The sequence below is a fragment of the Mus caroli genome, unplaced genomic scaffold (assembly GCF_978045245.1).
Source record: "Mus caroli unplaced genomic scaffold, Mus_caroli_1 scaffold_1, whole genome shotgun sequence".
NCBI lineage: Eukaryota > Metazoa > Chordata > Mammalia > Rodentia > Muridae > Mus > Mus caroli.
This window is the reverse complement of record NW_028227256.1, coordinates 154,821,715-154,838,366: the sequence shown is the minus strand read 5'-3', so window position 1 is coordinate 154,838,366 and position 16,652 is coordinate 154,821,715. Positions and strand designations below refer to the sequence as shown.

The 16,652-nt window shown below is 35.9% G+C and overlaps 1 protein-coding gene and 1 long non-coding RNA gene across 7 annotated transcripts in view; one reads left to right on the top strand and one right to left on the bottom strand.

The window, feature by feature from the left end:
• The window catches only part of Rasal2 (RAS protein activator like 2), a 268,302-nt gene that overhangs the window by 116,251 nt on the left and 135,399 nt on the right, over positions 1-16,652 (top strand). For all 4 annotated transcript variants that reach the window (XM_021170069.3, XM_085842391.1, XM_021169981.3 and 1 more), the window contains exon 3: positions 7,617-7,740. In XM_021170069.3, the coding sequence (XP_021025728.1) occupies positions 7,617-7,740 (124 nt within the window). The remainder of the gene's footprint in view (positions 1-7,616; positions 7,741-16,652) is intronic.
• The window catches only part of LOC147006177 (uncharacterized), a 143,909-nt gene that overhangs the window by 38,305 nt on the left and 88,952 nt on the right, over positions 1-16,652 (bottom strand). The gene's annotated exons all lie outside the window — the stretch shown is intronic.

Below are 16,652 nucleotides of genomic sequence, written 5' to 3'. Positions count from 1 at the left end.
AAATTGAGCTCTGGTTTGTTAAAAGCTATTTCTGCTTTCTGTGTTTTGGATTTTTAAAAAAGATTTGTTTATTAATTTATTTTATTTGTACTCCTGTTTTGTATGCATGTATATCTGCACACCAGAAGAGGGCATTGGATCCCATGGGACTAGAGTTACAGAGAGTTGTGAGCTGCCATGTAGGTGCTAGGAATTAAACCTAGGACCATTGCACGAGTGGCCAAGTATCTTAAACACCAAGCTGTCTCTCTGGTCCCCATTGTTTGGTATTTCTAAGGCTGGATTCTAGTTGTGTAGGCAACAAGGTAGTCATCATGTAATTTTAAAACATTTCAATATAATTTGCTTGAAGATATATTTATCCTTGTATATATTGATTGTAAGTATTAGTTGGACTGTGCAAAATAGCTGAAAATTACCTGCCATTTACCCCTGGGTTTGATACCTGGGGCATATTTCATTCCTAATTCTTTTTTTAGCAAATGTAATGTTTTCTTGTTTGTACATTTCTATGTTACAAGGATAAAAACACAGTTCTTCTTTTCTATACCAAACTTGGTGATGGAAAGAAGACAATAAGTGAGGCTGGAGAGATTACTCAGTGGCTAATGGCACTTACTGCTTGTGAATGCAAAGGATCCAAGTTCAATTGCAAGCACCATATAGGATGGTTTACAACGATCAGTAACTCCAGTTAAGGGGGATTCTTCTGCCTTTTGTGGGTACCTGTCTATATACATGTGGTACACATAAAATAATTAAACAAATATTGTTAAAATGATACTTGATGAATAATAATTTAACTGGAAATTTGATGAATAATAATTTAACTGGAAATTAAAAAATATTTATTTACTAAAAAACCTTGATTTCATTAAATATATCATTTTGAGTGTACTGGCAATGAGGGACTACCAAAGAACACTTAATTAGAAGGGGACTTAATTTTAAAAACAAGGGCTCTGATTATTAATCTGTAGTATATATCGAAATAAGAAGCAATAAGAAGAAGGAAGACTAGTCAAGAGCGTACTATTTCTCATATGTAATATGAGAAAGGTTGGCTTCCCAGTGCCCCTTAAATTATATACCAACCTGTGTTGTGTTTTGGGTGAACATGAGATAGCCTGGTGTTTCACTCTGCTTCTACTCTTAAGAAGCTCTCGCCAGTTTGCCTACTCCTCTTCCAAAGCACATTAAATAAATTAAAAAAAAAAAAAACCTTACATGTTAACTAGCCCCTTCCCTAAATGCCTTCTCCTAAAATGGTCCTAATCCTACCCATAAAAGATTTATTCATTCATATGTGGGTTGTGCCTATTTTAAGATTTAGGGAGTAGCTAGTAAGGTACAAATTGTTAATTTATATTAAATTAGTTCAAAGTTATAAATTAGAATAATAATTAGAGTGATAAAAAGGTTATTATGGGATGAAACTAAGACAGTTATATTTTAATGACCCATTAAGGCATTAGTTCAGAGGGAAGAGCCTTGAAAGTGTCAGTTCCTCCTGAGCTGTATGGTGAATAGGAGTTCATCTGACAGGTAAAGAATAGAAAAAAAAAATAAGCAACAGAATTTAAAGTTGAGAGAATAAATAAAACAGGAGCACTGAACCATAAAGTAGGGCTGTATTAATGCAAGCACTTTGGTATTCCTGGACTGTATAGTCTGAAACTGGACACAAGAGTAACTGGCTAGATTGTGGGAAACCTGTGTTCTGTAGTGAGGAGAACTTTATGTGGTAGTACTTTTGAACAGCATTGTAGAAAAGCTATATACAATCCCTAAAGAGGAGATAAATAGGATTGTGTTCTAGTGGAAGTAAAGAGGTTCTCCTCCGTCTCCTGCAAACATTCCTTTCCTTTGAAAATCACTGCTAGAGCAAGGGATAACCACTGAAGGGTGTTAAGCCTCAGAATAACATGATTGGGTTTGCTTTTGAAACTACTCACATGTATGTAAAACTTATTAGGGGGCAGACACCAGTAAAGAAACTGCTTTAAGAATTTGGATAAAAGAAAATAAGTGTGTGCTATGATAGAATACTTGATAGAAGATTAATCCTATTATGAAAACAACAAAACCAGCCCCTTCCACAATATACATATATATTCAGTCATTGGCTAACAGGCTGCTTAACACTGCAATGGTTACCTTACTCCAGGTATTTGGTATGTACCTTTCCCAGCGTGGCTTATCATTTTGAATTTCAAGCTGAGGAAGCAGAGAACCTCTGGAGAAGTGCAATTCTACTGAACAGAATATCCAGGAGACTTTGGCCAAGGGTTCTACTGTGTTTTTGAAAGGAAATTTTTTCAAAGGACAAGTAAAGATTGAGAAGACAAAAGATACTTACTGGTAGGCTGAACAGAGAGGCCTGAACTTGCTAGTGAAAGCCTTGTTTAAAATCTCACCGTTCCTAGAATCGATTGAAGGCCACACCTCAAAAGCACAGAAATCAAGGTTTAGTAGAATTAAGTGGTTTGTGTTTCTTGCTTTATTTAATAGTTCTGATCAAGATTTAAGAAGAAAATAGAGACACTGGAAATAGATTTAGATAGATTTAGCAGTCCTCAACTTTGCCTGCCTAGAATGATTCTGTTTCAACCTGAGAGCCTCTATGTAGCACTTAGAGATGCTTAGCCATAGTGTAGGAAGGAGAGAAAACTGCACCCTAAGGCAGTGGCTGTCAGCCTTGAGCGGGCATCTGAATCTTGTTAAAACAGTGTTGAGCTCTACTACCACAGGTCTGATTTAGCAGGTGTGGGAGGAGCCTGAGAAGGTGAATTATAAAAATCTGTTGAGTTCAGAATAAATTGAAATTAATTTCCTTATAATTCTAAGCAAGGAGAAAGAAATTTCTAGGAAGCATATGTGTATATATGTGAATATATGTTACTATAAATACACTTGCTCTGCAGGTGTCATAGACAGTTATCCAAGAGGACAAAGAATTTGCATTTTATTTTGTTGTGAACACTTCTTAGAAACTGTTGAAGCCACTCGTTCCTTACAGATTTCTGCCTCCTCCTCTACAGAAGATGAGAATTGAAGTACTTAGTTCTTTTCATTTTTATTGAATCCAGAATGATTCAGAAGCCCAGTCCAAGATCAAAGAAATATTAAAAAGCATTCTCATGTCATAGAAACAGGGAGATGGGTGAGTTCTTAAGAATAGTTTTTAAACCGTAATATGAAATGGTAAAATAAAGTTAGGACAATCAGAACAGAAGAAATTGATATCTGAAACTGTTTTTGTCTTAGCAGAATGCTAAGATTTATGAACTCTTAGTTTGGTTCTTTGGAATGGAACAAAATTACCAATAAATTTGGCGTCTTTACAATACTGTATCTTAGGAGCAATCTTGAGTGTTATAATAATAAAATATTCTTTTTTTTTTTTTTTTTTTTTTTTTTAGCAAGTCAGCTCCTTTTATTGTGGCAGGATCAGAAATCCAAGAATGAATGGAAATAGGAAAGCTTTCTTGAAGCATAAGCTAGACATTGATACCTCGTTGCTTCTGAAACTTTCTTCTCTCTTTTTTTTAATTAGGTATTTATTTCATTTACATTTCCAATGCTATCCCAAAAGTTCCCCACACGCCCCCCCCCCCACACACACACACACACTCCCACTTCTTGGCCCTGGCGTTCCCCTGTACTGAGGCAGATAAAGTTTGCATGTCCAATGGGCCTCTCTTTCCACTGATGGCCAACTAGGCCATCTTCTGATACATATGCAGCTAGAGACACGAGCTCTGGGGGGTACTGGTTAGTTCATATTGTTGTTCCACCTATAGGGTTGGAGATCCCTTTAGCTCCTTGGATACTTTCTCTAGCTCCTCCATTGGGGGCCCTGTGATCCATCCAATAGCTGACTGTGAGCATCCACTTCTGTGTTTGCTAGCCCCGGCATAGTCTCACAAGAGACAGCTATATCTGGGTCCTATTCTTAAGAAATGTAGGGAGACTGGAGAGATGGTTCAATGGTAGCAATACTTGCTGATGTTACAGAGGACCTGAGTTCTGTTGCCAACATTCAGATTAGGGAGCTTACAGCTGCTTTTATCTCGAGCTTCAGGGGCCGTGTCAGTGTCCTCTCCTAGCTTCCGTAGGCATGCAGATCACCAAAGAATACATGCATACATGCTCACATTAAAGGAATAAATGAATATATAAAATTTAAAAGGAATTTAAATCTAGAACATAAAAATGGTATTCTCCTTTCTTTGTATCAAGAATTAAATTACCTAACTTTTCAGAGTAAATACTTTAAATAAAATGTATGATCATAGTTTATCTATACTAAGACTTGCAGAAAATAATTGACAATAAAATTTGGGTGCAAATAGCAAGACTGATGTATTTCTTTCTTGGTCATAGTGAAAACCAAGCAGATAGTAGAGAAGTTTTTTCATGGATATAGTCTTTATAAAGTTCAGGGGGAGGTGGATTACCTGCTCCTGAAACACTGTAAACAGCTAATATTTCTGCAGTGCTTAAGTGCTTATTCAGGTTGAAAACCATTACAGATAGTTTATTTGCTGAGTGGTCCAAATTTTTCTTTATTTTACTCCCTTAGTTTCTACTTTTGAAGCAAGTAAAAAGTTACTTTTGCTTTTTAAAGTCACTTAACCTTTCTATGCCACTCTTTAATTATTTAAGTAGAGACAGTATAATTTACTCCTGAAAGGGAGAGATGACTTAGGTTACTGTTCTCAGAGTTTTGTATTACTTAGTATTTTAGGAATAGTTTTGTCATTGTTGATTATATGATTTCTGTCTTTATAATTCTATCTTTCTTAATTCTACCCTTTGATTTCTGAATGCACAAGAGTGAGCTTAGTTTAATGTCATAGAGTCTTGTAAAGAGTGTATAAAATTTCAGTACTAAGGAAGTGCTTGGATATCCATTCTTTCGGTGTTTCATAGCGAACTGAAAGCTACAATGTCCTTGACCCCAGTCACAGGGATTGGATTACTGAGCATTGCACAAGTCAGGTACAAGTCTACCTGCTTATGCTTTGTTGGCACATTTGATGTGACGCATGTTGATTGTTGTCCTTGGAATACCAGCTGTCTCAGAGGACAATCTTTATGTCTCTTCATTTGCAAGATTATCTATTTTCCTTCTAATGATTAATGTCTACTGTTAAAGACATTTTCTCTTATATAAGCTTAACACCATACAATTCTGTAAACCTTAATTTTGTTTTTTTTTCTTTTACATCTACGCACATTTTGGAGCAGGTTTTGAATGTGGTAAGAAGAATAAATTTAAGTCCTATACCCTTGCCCCTCTTAAAGAATATTTGTTTGATTCAGTACCAATGACTGCAAAGACTCCCCCTCCCCCATGCTCTACTGGGCTCCCTTGGTTAACAACATGTATCCGATATTTTCTTAGTAAGAATTAAATGTTAGTCATTATTAGCTGTGATTTCTTTTTTTGTTTGTTTGTTTTTGTTTTGTTTTGTTTTGTTTTTTCGAGACAGGGTTTCTCTGTGTAGCCCTGGCTGTCTTGGAACTCACTCTGTAGACCAGGCTGGCCTCAAACTCAGAAATCTGCCTGTCTCTGCCTCCCAAGTGCTGGGGTTAAAGGCGTGTGCCACCACTGCCCGGCTTAACTGTGATTTCTTAAAAACCATAAAGAAGCAAATGAAACTTATTACTGATTAGTTATTGACATACTTTACCAAACTAATATAATTTGTGACGAAAGTTAGAAAATACCATTTGTAGGGCTGGAGAGATGGCTGGGTGACTAAGAGCATTGACTGCTCTTCCAGAAGTCCTGAGTTCAATTTCCAAAATCCACATGGTGCCTCACAACCATGTGTAATGGAATCCAATTTCTTCTTTAGGTGTGTCTGAAGAAAGCAACGATGTACTCACATATATTAAATAAATCTTTTTTAAAAAAGAAAATATTTTTTGCCTGCTACTCCCAAATTTAGCATTACAATAGTCTATAGATTTGGTTTTTACAGTTTTACTTATCTATGATCAAATATAATTGAAAAATATTATGAGAGAAATACCAGAAATGAACAATTTTAATTTTTAAATTGTGTTCTTCATAGTATCTTTAAATGGTGTTCTTCTTAACGTGCTTTTCTTTAAATATTCTTATTTTACTTTGGAATAACCAAAACATAGGAGAATAACCAAAGATACTGGAAGTCTCCTGTTCCAAAGAGAAGCTGAAGTGCTTCCATTTCATGAAAAGATAATAATATGGGGCTGAAGAGATGGGTCAGCGGTTAAGAGCACTGACTGTTCTTCCAGAGGTCCTGAGTTCAATTTCCACTAATCACATGGTGGCTCACAGCCATCTGTAATAGGATCTGATGCCCTCATCTGTTTTGTCTGAAGACAGCAACAGTATACTCACCTATATAAAAGAAATTAATACACCTTAAAAAAAGAAAAGATAAAAATATGATTACGTACATTGAAACATGGCAGGTAATGGAGAAAAAGAGAAAATACATTCTTGTAACTATTTGTTGTTATGATTGTTGTTAATGTCTTACTGAGTGAAACAATAAAATTTATCATAGATATTTATAGAGGAAAACATAGTATATACAGGGCTGTATACTAGCTATGCTTTCAGGCCTCAGCTGATTCACTGGGGCCTTGGACTTCATCTCCCATAAATGTGAGAAAACTACTAAGTCCCATTCCCCAAAGACGAACTGCAACACCATCAGTTATTGTACAGAAATAACCTGCTGCATAGTTTTTAAGTTCATAGCTCTCATCCATGTAAGCAGACACTCACTCAGTGTGCTTCTGAAACCACAGCAGAAAAGCACTTCTTACTGTTAGAGGAAGCTGCCCCTTTGGGATAAAACATGCTGCTTTATTATTGTACCTGTGTGAATGTCTATATGTGTTTGCATTAGAAATACAGTTTATGAACTATATTTAAGTATTTGATTCAACTGAATAAAAGTTGTGTGTCTTACTTAAAATCTTTAATAAAATCAACTCCATTTTCAGAGAATTTTTGAAGCCTAATTCTATGGTCACCTTTGATTTCAATTTTTGCTCTTTTGAATATTGGATAAAATTAAAGCTTCTAAACCAATTTCTGATACAGAGAAGTGTCAGTGAATCAGCTGAAGCCTGAAAGCGTAGCTAGTATAAAGCCCTGTATATTCTGTTTTCCCCTATATATATATCTATGATGTTTTATGTTGTAAGTTACATACAGTGAGACATTAACAACAATAATTAATAAAACAGAACAACATGTAAAGTTACTGGAATGCCTTTTTTCTCTCTGTTTCTTTTCCTTTTATTTGTGTGGGTGTTTTATTTTGTTCTCTGAGCTTCCAGAGCAGGCTCACACCCAGATAGGATTTGTACAGACTCCAGGTTAATTTACATACTTGCCTTTCCTGATCCTTTAGTTTTCTTTCTAAACAACAGCTTCCTGCAATGGAGTTGGTAATCCCTTAACATCCTTTTTACTTCACTTCTACATTCCTCTCCTACTTTCAAATCTCATTTCACACTACTGTCTTCATCAATTAAAAGCATTAATCAGTAAGAAAGTACTTAGATATGTTCATTATTTTGTTTTCTCTGTGTCTCTTGGCCAGATGCCAGTGGAAGGACAGGACCAACAGACAGATTCCACCAAAGGGCGATGTCTGAGGAGAACTGTCAGTGTTCCTTCAGAGGGTCAGTTTCCGGAGTACCCACAAGAGGGCACCACTAAACTAGGTAAGCTAAAGAAAGGAACGACATCCCTACGTTTTATTGGATGACTAAAGCATTTGTCACTGTTATAGTAAAACAAAGTATTGTATGTTTCTCCTTAAACCATTGTATTCAAATCAATAGCCCATTAATCCAGTTCATCAGAGTTATAGCCAAGCATCAGCAATTATTATATGCTAATAAATTTATCTGTGTGCTACCCAGAAAGATTGCTGTTTGGTGTAGGCAAGTTGAATGGCATATTTCTGTACTATTGCTCAGCTCTGTTTTCAGAGCATTGGTAGTATTGTTTCAGGTACTGTGTGAGTGGCTGAGACACACCCTTTTTGTAGCTGCTGATGTTATCGTAGATGTCAGAGTAGGCTAATTTAACTTTGCATCGATCTATATAAATTATTTTCAGACCCATGGTTTGAGTAGATAACAGGGAAAATGTTAGCCACTTCATTTCAGATTGAGGATAGCTTAGTTATAGAATACTTGTTTAGCATTTGATCCCATTGTTCCCCAATCACTACCACCCCCAAAACAGCCAGCACTTTCCCCATTTTATATCCTATGTATCATTTTATGTTTTGTTATTGTTTTGCAATATTTAAATAATTAAACTGGAATGATAAAGGAATACTCAATTTAAAGTAATCAAGTAATTTGAAAAATAGGACCTGCTTTGGGATTTTTATATTACATTATTATGTATTTAGTGAACCATAAACATTTACTCATGGATACATGGTAGGTAAATAAAGTCATTTGTTCTTTCTGTGGTGGTGGTCTGTCTATAATTTTGTGATTTATGTTGTGTTTTCTATTATAAACTTTTTTTTGTTGTCTAAATGTATTTTGGAACTTACATGCTTTTTACGTCTAATTCTCATATTGTCTTATAAAACTTTCTACCGGTTAAAAATATCAGGCTAGCAAATATTTTCTCCCAAGTTTACTATTTGGAGAAACCATATTCCAGTCATCGTGTTTACTTTGAGCCACGTTAGCATATGTTGAAGCCACTTTAGGTCCTCATAATATTGAAAACTTGTTGGACTGTAAATGTTTATAGCCTGTTTTTATTTTACATGCACTGATATTCCATATATACAAGCTGGCCAGGAGCTACCATCTTTCATTTCCTCTTTTTTTATTGTTTCTGCTATATTGAAAAGTGCTTAGGTTTTAAGGAAGTATAATCATCTGAAGAGTTATTACAGAGTTCAGGAAGCGACAAATGATGATGATATAGTGAACTGTTAAGTGTCTTTGGTAGTCCAGGTATTATTCCTAACGACAAAATCATATGGTGGCTAGCAAAGGTACCTGATTGTGAGCCATTTTATGGCTTTTATTCTGGACATGTCTGGCAGTTGTCCTGACAGATGAGACTTAGTGATAAATTTTCAGAGTGGTTTTCCTAAAATTAGCACAACAATTGACCCTCATTAATATGAAAGTGGTAAAGCTTATCTCTGAAGAGATTCTTCTCTTTCATGCCAGTTAAATCTTGAATTAGATAGCCTGTTCTTTACTGGTGAATTTTATTTAGGCAAGTTACCTTCTGTTGAGCATTGCTTTGAATACTTAGTTTGTAACATGTGGTGCTATTTTAAGAATAAAAAAGAATATAGTAGGATTTTAATATTTTTTTAACTTAAGATAGAACAAATACATGTAGAAATAAAACTATAAGCATTTAAGATTAATAAATAAAGATTACTGGTATCTGTCTATGCTGGCAAATAGTCATTGAAAAATTAATATGCTTAGTAGAACATCATAAAACAATGACTATCTGGGCTAGGAAAAAGAAATCTAATGTGATGTGCAAAGTTTCTACACAGAAATTTAAAAAAGCTTTAAATAAATGAGAGTCTAGGAGAGAGTTGTACTGGATGTTTGGGAGCGTGTGTAGCATGAAAGACTGGATTTCATTCAGACTGGGAAGAGAGAAAGAGACACACACACACACACACACACAGAGAACACCACTTTTGTAAATTAGAAAACAGTATTATTTCAATTCTCAGGATCAGAATTAAAGAATGATATTCTTATATTCCTTTTCCAAGTTATCATATGGATTCTGTTTCACCTAGAAATGACATAGACAGAGAATAGCTGGGATATCTGGAAATGGTGGTACATACTTTTAATGTCAACACTCTGTAGGCAGAGGCAGATGGATCTATGTGAGTTCGAGGGCAGCTTCATCTTCAAAGCAAGCTTCAGGCCAGCTAGGACTTCATAAGAAACACTGTTTCAAAACAAACAAACAAACAATAGCAAAACAAAAGAAAGCCAGGGTACAAGAAAACAAAACAAGGATACTCAACCTCTTAACATCAAGACTTGTTTAAATCTAATTAAATAGGATTAAGAATTCTGAAATCATTGTGCTTTCATGTAAGATGCATATTATAACAAAGAGGGCCTAGAGGAATAGTAAGGGGTCACTCTTTTCAGCCATTGGTGTCGGGTCAGTCAGATAATATTCATGAAGAGTAAGGGCATGCGTGTCTTCACTTCTTTCCTAAATCATTGACAGAACCAGTTCCAACTGTACTATAGGTCTAAAAGAGAGAAGTAACATGATAGGCTTGTAGAATGGATTTGTGCTGATTTTGGATTGAGGGCAATATCTTTAGCAGAAAATAAATAACAGTAATCTTTAGGGAAATAACTGATTCAGTTGATAGAGGTTAGAAATTCTATGTATCAAAATTTAAAGTGAAAGTGTGGTCCAGGACAGTGTGTTTCTAAGGACCTAAGACAGGAAAGGGTTGACCTAATACGTGTTCAGGTTTCCTAGTGGAACACGAATGAGTGGATTGGTATAGTGTTTACTGAAGAATTCACTAAACAATACACCCAAGGATGCCTGCTGTCCCATCCATTTAGATGAAGCTACAAGTTGCAAAACTAATATGTAGTGTTAGATGTCAGAGTAGTGGTTAGTTTTAGAGAAGAGGTAGGAATTAGGGAACGATATGACAAGCTCCTGGGGTGCTTTCAGTGTCCTTTTTGTTGACCCAGGCAGTGGTCATACAGCTCATGTCTACTTTGGGATAATTTGTTAATCTCAACATTATTCATTTGACCTGTATGAGTGTTAACTTATCAAATAAGGGTGGTGGTGGGGGGGGAGATCATGTTGTCAAATAGATGGACTAAATAATAGAGCAAGAGACTGAAGACCTGCCATCACCTTTGTCACATGCTACCGAGGGGAAGCTACAATAAGGACTAAAAACAAAATCTTCATAGGATTTAGCAACATTAAGGTTCTTAGTGAATTTAGTCTAAAACAACAGTTTTAATGGTATATAGAAGCAGAAGCCATACTGAAATGGCTTGAGAAGATAGTATATTCAGAGATGAAATTGAACAGCAAGAGGAGACAATTCACTTTAGGTATTACCTGTCAAAGGGATGGCAGGTTGATAGATACTCCATAAATATTGCGTGACTAAATGAGTAATGAAGATTAATGAGGAATAAAGATGAGGAAAGATAACGGACAGGTATGTCTGTTAATCAGTCATGGGGACAGTATTAGTGTAGTATTAATGATTACGCCATCTTATCTTTCTTAGAACTTAAAGCAGTTCATGGGCTGGTCCATTGTACTGGTTCTCAATTTCATGAGCCGCCAGAAAGTGCACATATCAGGATTTACATAATTCTGAAAAGATGCTATTTCAAGTTGTTTCTTGCATATGTTTTGTTACAATTTAATAATGGCCAAAATTCCATTAATCTCTAGAGTTAGAAGAAAGGGTCTATTAGGTGGATGTAATTTTTAAAAATCTATTTTCTCCAATATCTCTGAATGGTAAATTTCCACTCAGTTTTTCTAATAAAGGCATTCTACTAAGAATTCCCCACTCAACTACCAAATGTAATTAACAGCATAAATGAGATGGAGGAGGAAAAGTGTGCCCTTAAAAATTCTGTTGCCTGTTTGGAATTTTGGGTGTGTGTGTGTTTGTTTGTTTGTTTTAGACGTTTGTTTAAGTAATATTACTAAATATTTAAGTTTTAGAATCCATTGTAGGCTCTAGAGGTTAGAATTGGGAAAAATATGTATATAAACCCTAATTTTGTGAGCTGCTTTCTACTAAGGAGTCATAGACAATGAGCCCAAGTAAAAAGTGGTGCCATATTGCCTGATCTTGACAAGAACAAAGCAGAAAACAAAGCTGGGAGCAGGACTGGGGAAGCCTAAGTGTGTGGACGAACCATTTTAGCTTCCTGAGAAAGACCTGTTTGGTGTTTGTAATCGCCTGACTGACATTAGTATGCAAGTCACACTTACAGAAACTTAGGAGAAGGGAATCTAATTAGGAGAGCAGCTGAGTGAACAGCAGATAATCCCAGGATTGGAAACAGGATTGGACTAGGGTGGTGCCACGTGCATGGTCAGCCAGACCTTGAGGTTTGGGGTGGCTTGAGGCATTGATTCTTACTCTTCACGATGCCTTAATAGCAAAGGTGCAGGAATGGGGATGCAGAGACAAGTCAGGATGCTACTACAGTCACCTGGACAAGAATGAGAGCAACTTGAGTATTTACTTCCCTCAGTATTAATCTCATGTTCAGCAGATTCCAACATTGATTTTATTCCATCCAATACTTTTAAAATACTTATTTACTTATGCATAGGGGTGGGTTATATGCATGACATTTGCCCACCAGAAGATGGTATCAGGTTTCATGGAACTACAGTTATCAGACAGTTGTGAGCTGCTGTATGAGTGCTGGGAATTGAACTCAGGACCTCTAGTAGAGCAGCCAGCCAGTGCTCTTTACCTCTGAGCCATTGCACCAGCCCCATCAAATTCTTTTCTTGTGAAAATGTAATGTTTTCTGAAATGTTCATTTCAAGATTTAGAAAATCTAGTAAAACTACTCTTCCCTTGACAAGTTTCAGGTTTTAGTTTATTAATCAAAAGATTATACTTGAGGTCAGAGAGGTGGCCTCAAGTTAAGAGCACTGACTGTTCTTACAGAAGACCTACATTTGATCTCCAGCACCCATAAAGCAGATCACAACTCCAGTTACAAGGGATATGACACCCCTTCTGGCTTCCATGTGTACCAGTCACATGATATACAGTCACACATGCAGGCAAAACATATATACACTAAATATAATAATAGTCTTAATAGTTTTAATTTTAAAAGACTATGTTCAAACTGTTGAGAGTTTTCAGAAATGATCTGGCTTCTTCAGATGACAGTATTCCTTGTCTACAAACAGTAATAGGAGTTGACTAGTTACAGGAACATAAGAGCTGAAATTTAATAAATGTTCATTTTTAGTGTAGCTGTAACCTATGAAAGCCATCCTTTTAAACGAAATATTTCTATCATGCAAAACTCTGGAAATAGAGGAAGGTAAAAGCTTAGCAATGGATGGTTTTATAAGCTTCCCATTTTTTTGCTACTGCCATATAGTACTTTCTGGTATTTATCATACGTAGGTCATAAGCAACCCGGCATTCCTCTTATGTGCACTTACTCCCTAAAGCTTGTCAGTTGTGATAGAACACTGACATTCTGCAAGCCAGCCTAATAGCAGAGCTACTTTCACCAACTGTCCTATCAGGTGTCCAGGTGATAAGAAGCCTTTCTAATTTTCTCTCTTATCCTCTCTATCCTCGTACAGTATATTGTTCCTTTCTGTGAAGGTGACTCAGGACATCTTTCATTAAATTGTTATACAGTTTGCAGTTATTTTATAGTTTTCCAGCAGATGGCAGTAAAATGTCTCAAATACAGGAAAATTTTATTTAGGTCCTTTTTATAAACTGGGTTGTTGTTCCCAGTTTGCACATTCAAAATACAGGGTTGGCACCTAAATACAAAGTAGTAGAGTCCACTAAAATGACCCCTAGCTACTGCTTCTCTTAATCAGCCCTAAAGCACTGTTAATGTATTCTAATGTTAGTGTATACTAATTGATAATATCAGTACACATTAGGACATGTTAGTATTAATAAAACACTGTTGTGATTGGAAGACCAGCTATGAAGAGGGAATGAGTGATAAACAATCAGGAACAGCTTTTAGCTTCATCCTGATTTCTAGAAATAGAAATAACACAGTGAACTTAAACTTCTAATTATACTCCTTCCACAAACCAAGTTAAGGTATATGCTAAAGGATTTTACTTTAAAGACCTAGTCCTTCGAGCAAATGGAAAAAAAGAAAGGCAAACAGGCATGCATGTGAGTGCACACCTGTGTACATGCCCATGCCAACACACTAAAAGCTAATAGTAGTTAGATTATGGTAAAAAAGCATATAAAAGAGCCATATCTTGATGTGGTAACAAATAAACCACCCGTCATTCTTACTTTTTCTGCAAAATCTTACAACGGGAAAGTAGATGGTATCATATGATGATTAATTAATGGGTCATGTTCTCTTTTAATTTTAGTGCTTTTCCTACGTATACATCTAGCTATATTTTCAGGGAGGAGGGAAAAAACCAAATCCCCAGAGTATCTGGATTTTTGAGATACTAGGAAAATTAAAAGAAAGTTACAAAATAAACAAATATTTGAACATTGAAGGATAAGACTTTTCCTTCCTCCTCCCCTCACTGTTATTACCCGTGAAGCAAATGTTTGGACTGATACTCTCCTGGTAGTTTAATAGCATAAGAAGAGAGACATAATGTTGCTAACTTTCCCTAAAATTAGCAAACATGAAGTAAAATGAAAGACAGTAAAATAAGCAAAGAACAGAAAAACAAGAGTCAAAACAGTCAACTAGAAATTTAAAAATAATTTTCTCTACTCTCAGAAAGATAGCCTATCATATGCATATTGCTGGATATTTGATCACACTGTGAACTCCTAGATAATGTTACTTACTGAAAAGAAATGTTTCTAGTTGTGGCGTGGCTCAGCCCTTAGCACTCAGCTTTAATCCTTAGCTTTGGAAAAAGACATACCTTTAGTGTATACCCTTAGTTCCAAACAGTAAAGGTAAAGTTAGTTTGTAGAAGGAAGCACCTATGTTTAAAGGTGATGTCTAGTTGAGTGGCAAACAAAGTGATGAATCAGAGAAAGATTTGACAGAATAGGATATGCCCCTCTCAGGAGAATGGAGAGGAAAGAGGCAACATAAAAGGAAACAGCAGAGGGAGACAGGAAGGAGGCAGCTTTGCCAGGAGAGTTTTACAGAGACAGGTTAAAGAGGGAGCAAGCTAGACACAGGCAAAGCCAGACTGAGCCAGAGAATGAGAAGGAGCCAGATTAGAACAGATTGTCAGAGTTAGAGGCCAAGCAGAGCAAAAAGTTAGAGGCTGGGTGAGAAACCAGGTTGGATCTGTCAGTTTGGAGAGGAGTTTGAGCCAGAACAGCTGAGTTGACCAGCCAGCCAGAGTTCAGAAAGAGCTAGAAAGGGAGAGCTTATTCAGCAGTAAGTCTCAGAGACTGAAAACATTCTCGGCTTAGATAAGATTGTATGGAGTCTGGAAGCTTCCAGGACTAGTCCTAGGCCTAGGTTAGCAGATGGAGGCAGTAAGCCTGGGAGACAGCATTTACATCAGCTGAATAAAAGATACATTTACATATGCATGTAACAAGAACTGAATGCTATGCAAAACACTTCCCTTTTGTGTACTTTTATTTGATACATAAATGTAAACACAGGACATATTAATGGGATTGGATTTTAATATACATGTTTATTGCATGGTGTTTAAAAGCAGGCTAAACATACCTGTGTCTTCAAACATTTGTCTATTTTTAATGATGTAAACTTTGAAAACATTTCTAGCTTTCTGAAATCTAGAGTGAACTATTTTTATCTGTAGTCACCATACTGTGTAAAAGTACACCTGAACTTGCTCATCTCTATGACTTAGTATCCATTGGCCAAGTACTCTCTTACCTGTCTAGCCTACATAAACACAAATCTACTTGGAACTTTATTGAAATCAAGTCTTTTTTTATTCTACTGTAATTGAGATTATGTGTATTAGAAAATTAGAAATAAAACCTGAATAGTGTTCAGCCATATCTTGTCAATTGACTCAACAAGGATGTCCCTATATGGCATTAGGTAAATACTTCAGATAAACACCCCTGCATAATTTAACTTATACTTAGAATCTTAATAAGCCAAATACATAGGAGTTATGAGTATAATAATAGTTATCTTAGGTGTGGGGGTGGGGTTGAAGGTTGGAAGGGGTGTGAGGACAGTTAGAGGAGAAGAGTAAGTTACTAGGTTCTGTAGCACAGCAGGATAAACAAAGTTACATGGAACACATTGTCTATCTTTATGTAGTCAAAAGAGGATTTTAAATATTTTCATCATAAAGAAATGATAAAACATTAGGGCAATAGATATTCTGATTATTTTGAGGTAATCATTACTTTGTGTATATCTTAATTAAACATAATTATGTACCTTATGAATACATACAAATATGTCAATCAAAAGTAAAATGTTTAAACTTAGGATTGCAATTCAGTTGGTAGATTGCTTGCCTAGCATGCACAAAACACTAGTTCAGTCTCTAGGACGTATAAAACTGGGTGTGGAACACATGCTTGTCATCCTCAGGATGTCAAGACTACATGACATGTCTTTAAAAAAAAAGTCAATGATGATGATAATGATGAGGACGATGATGATGAAGATAAATATTTTGCTATGCATGGCGTTAGTTCCTGTAGTTCTAACACTGAAGAAATTGAGATAGGATGATTACTATGTTCATGGCCATCTTAAGTATCCTGTCATTAATTTTTAACATTTTTTATTGATCTTTGTGAGTTTCACATTGTGTGCTCCAGTTCCACCCATCTCCCTGTCCCTTCATACCCACTCTCAACCCACACATATACAATGCGTGTGTGTGAGTGTGTATATAAAACATGTAGTCATATATCTAATGTGTG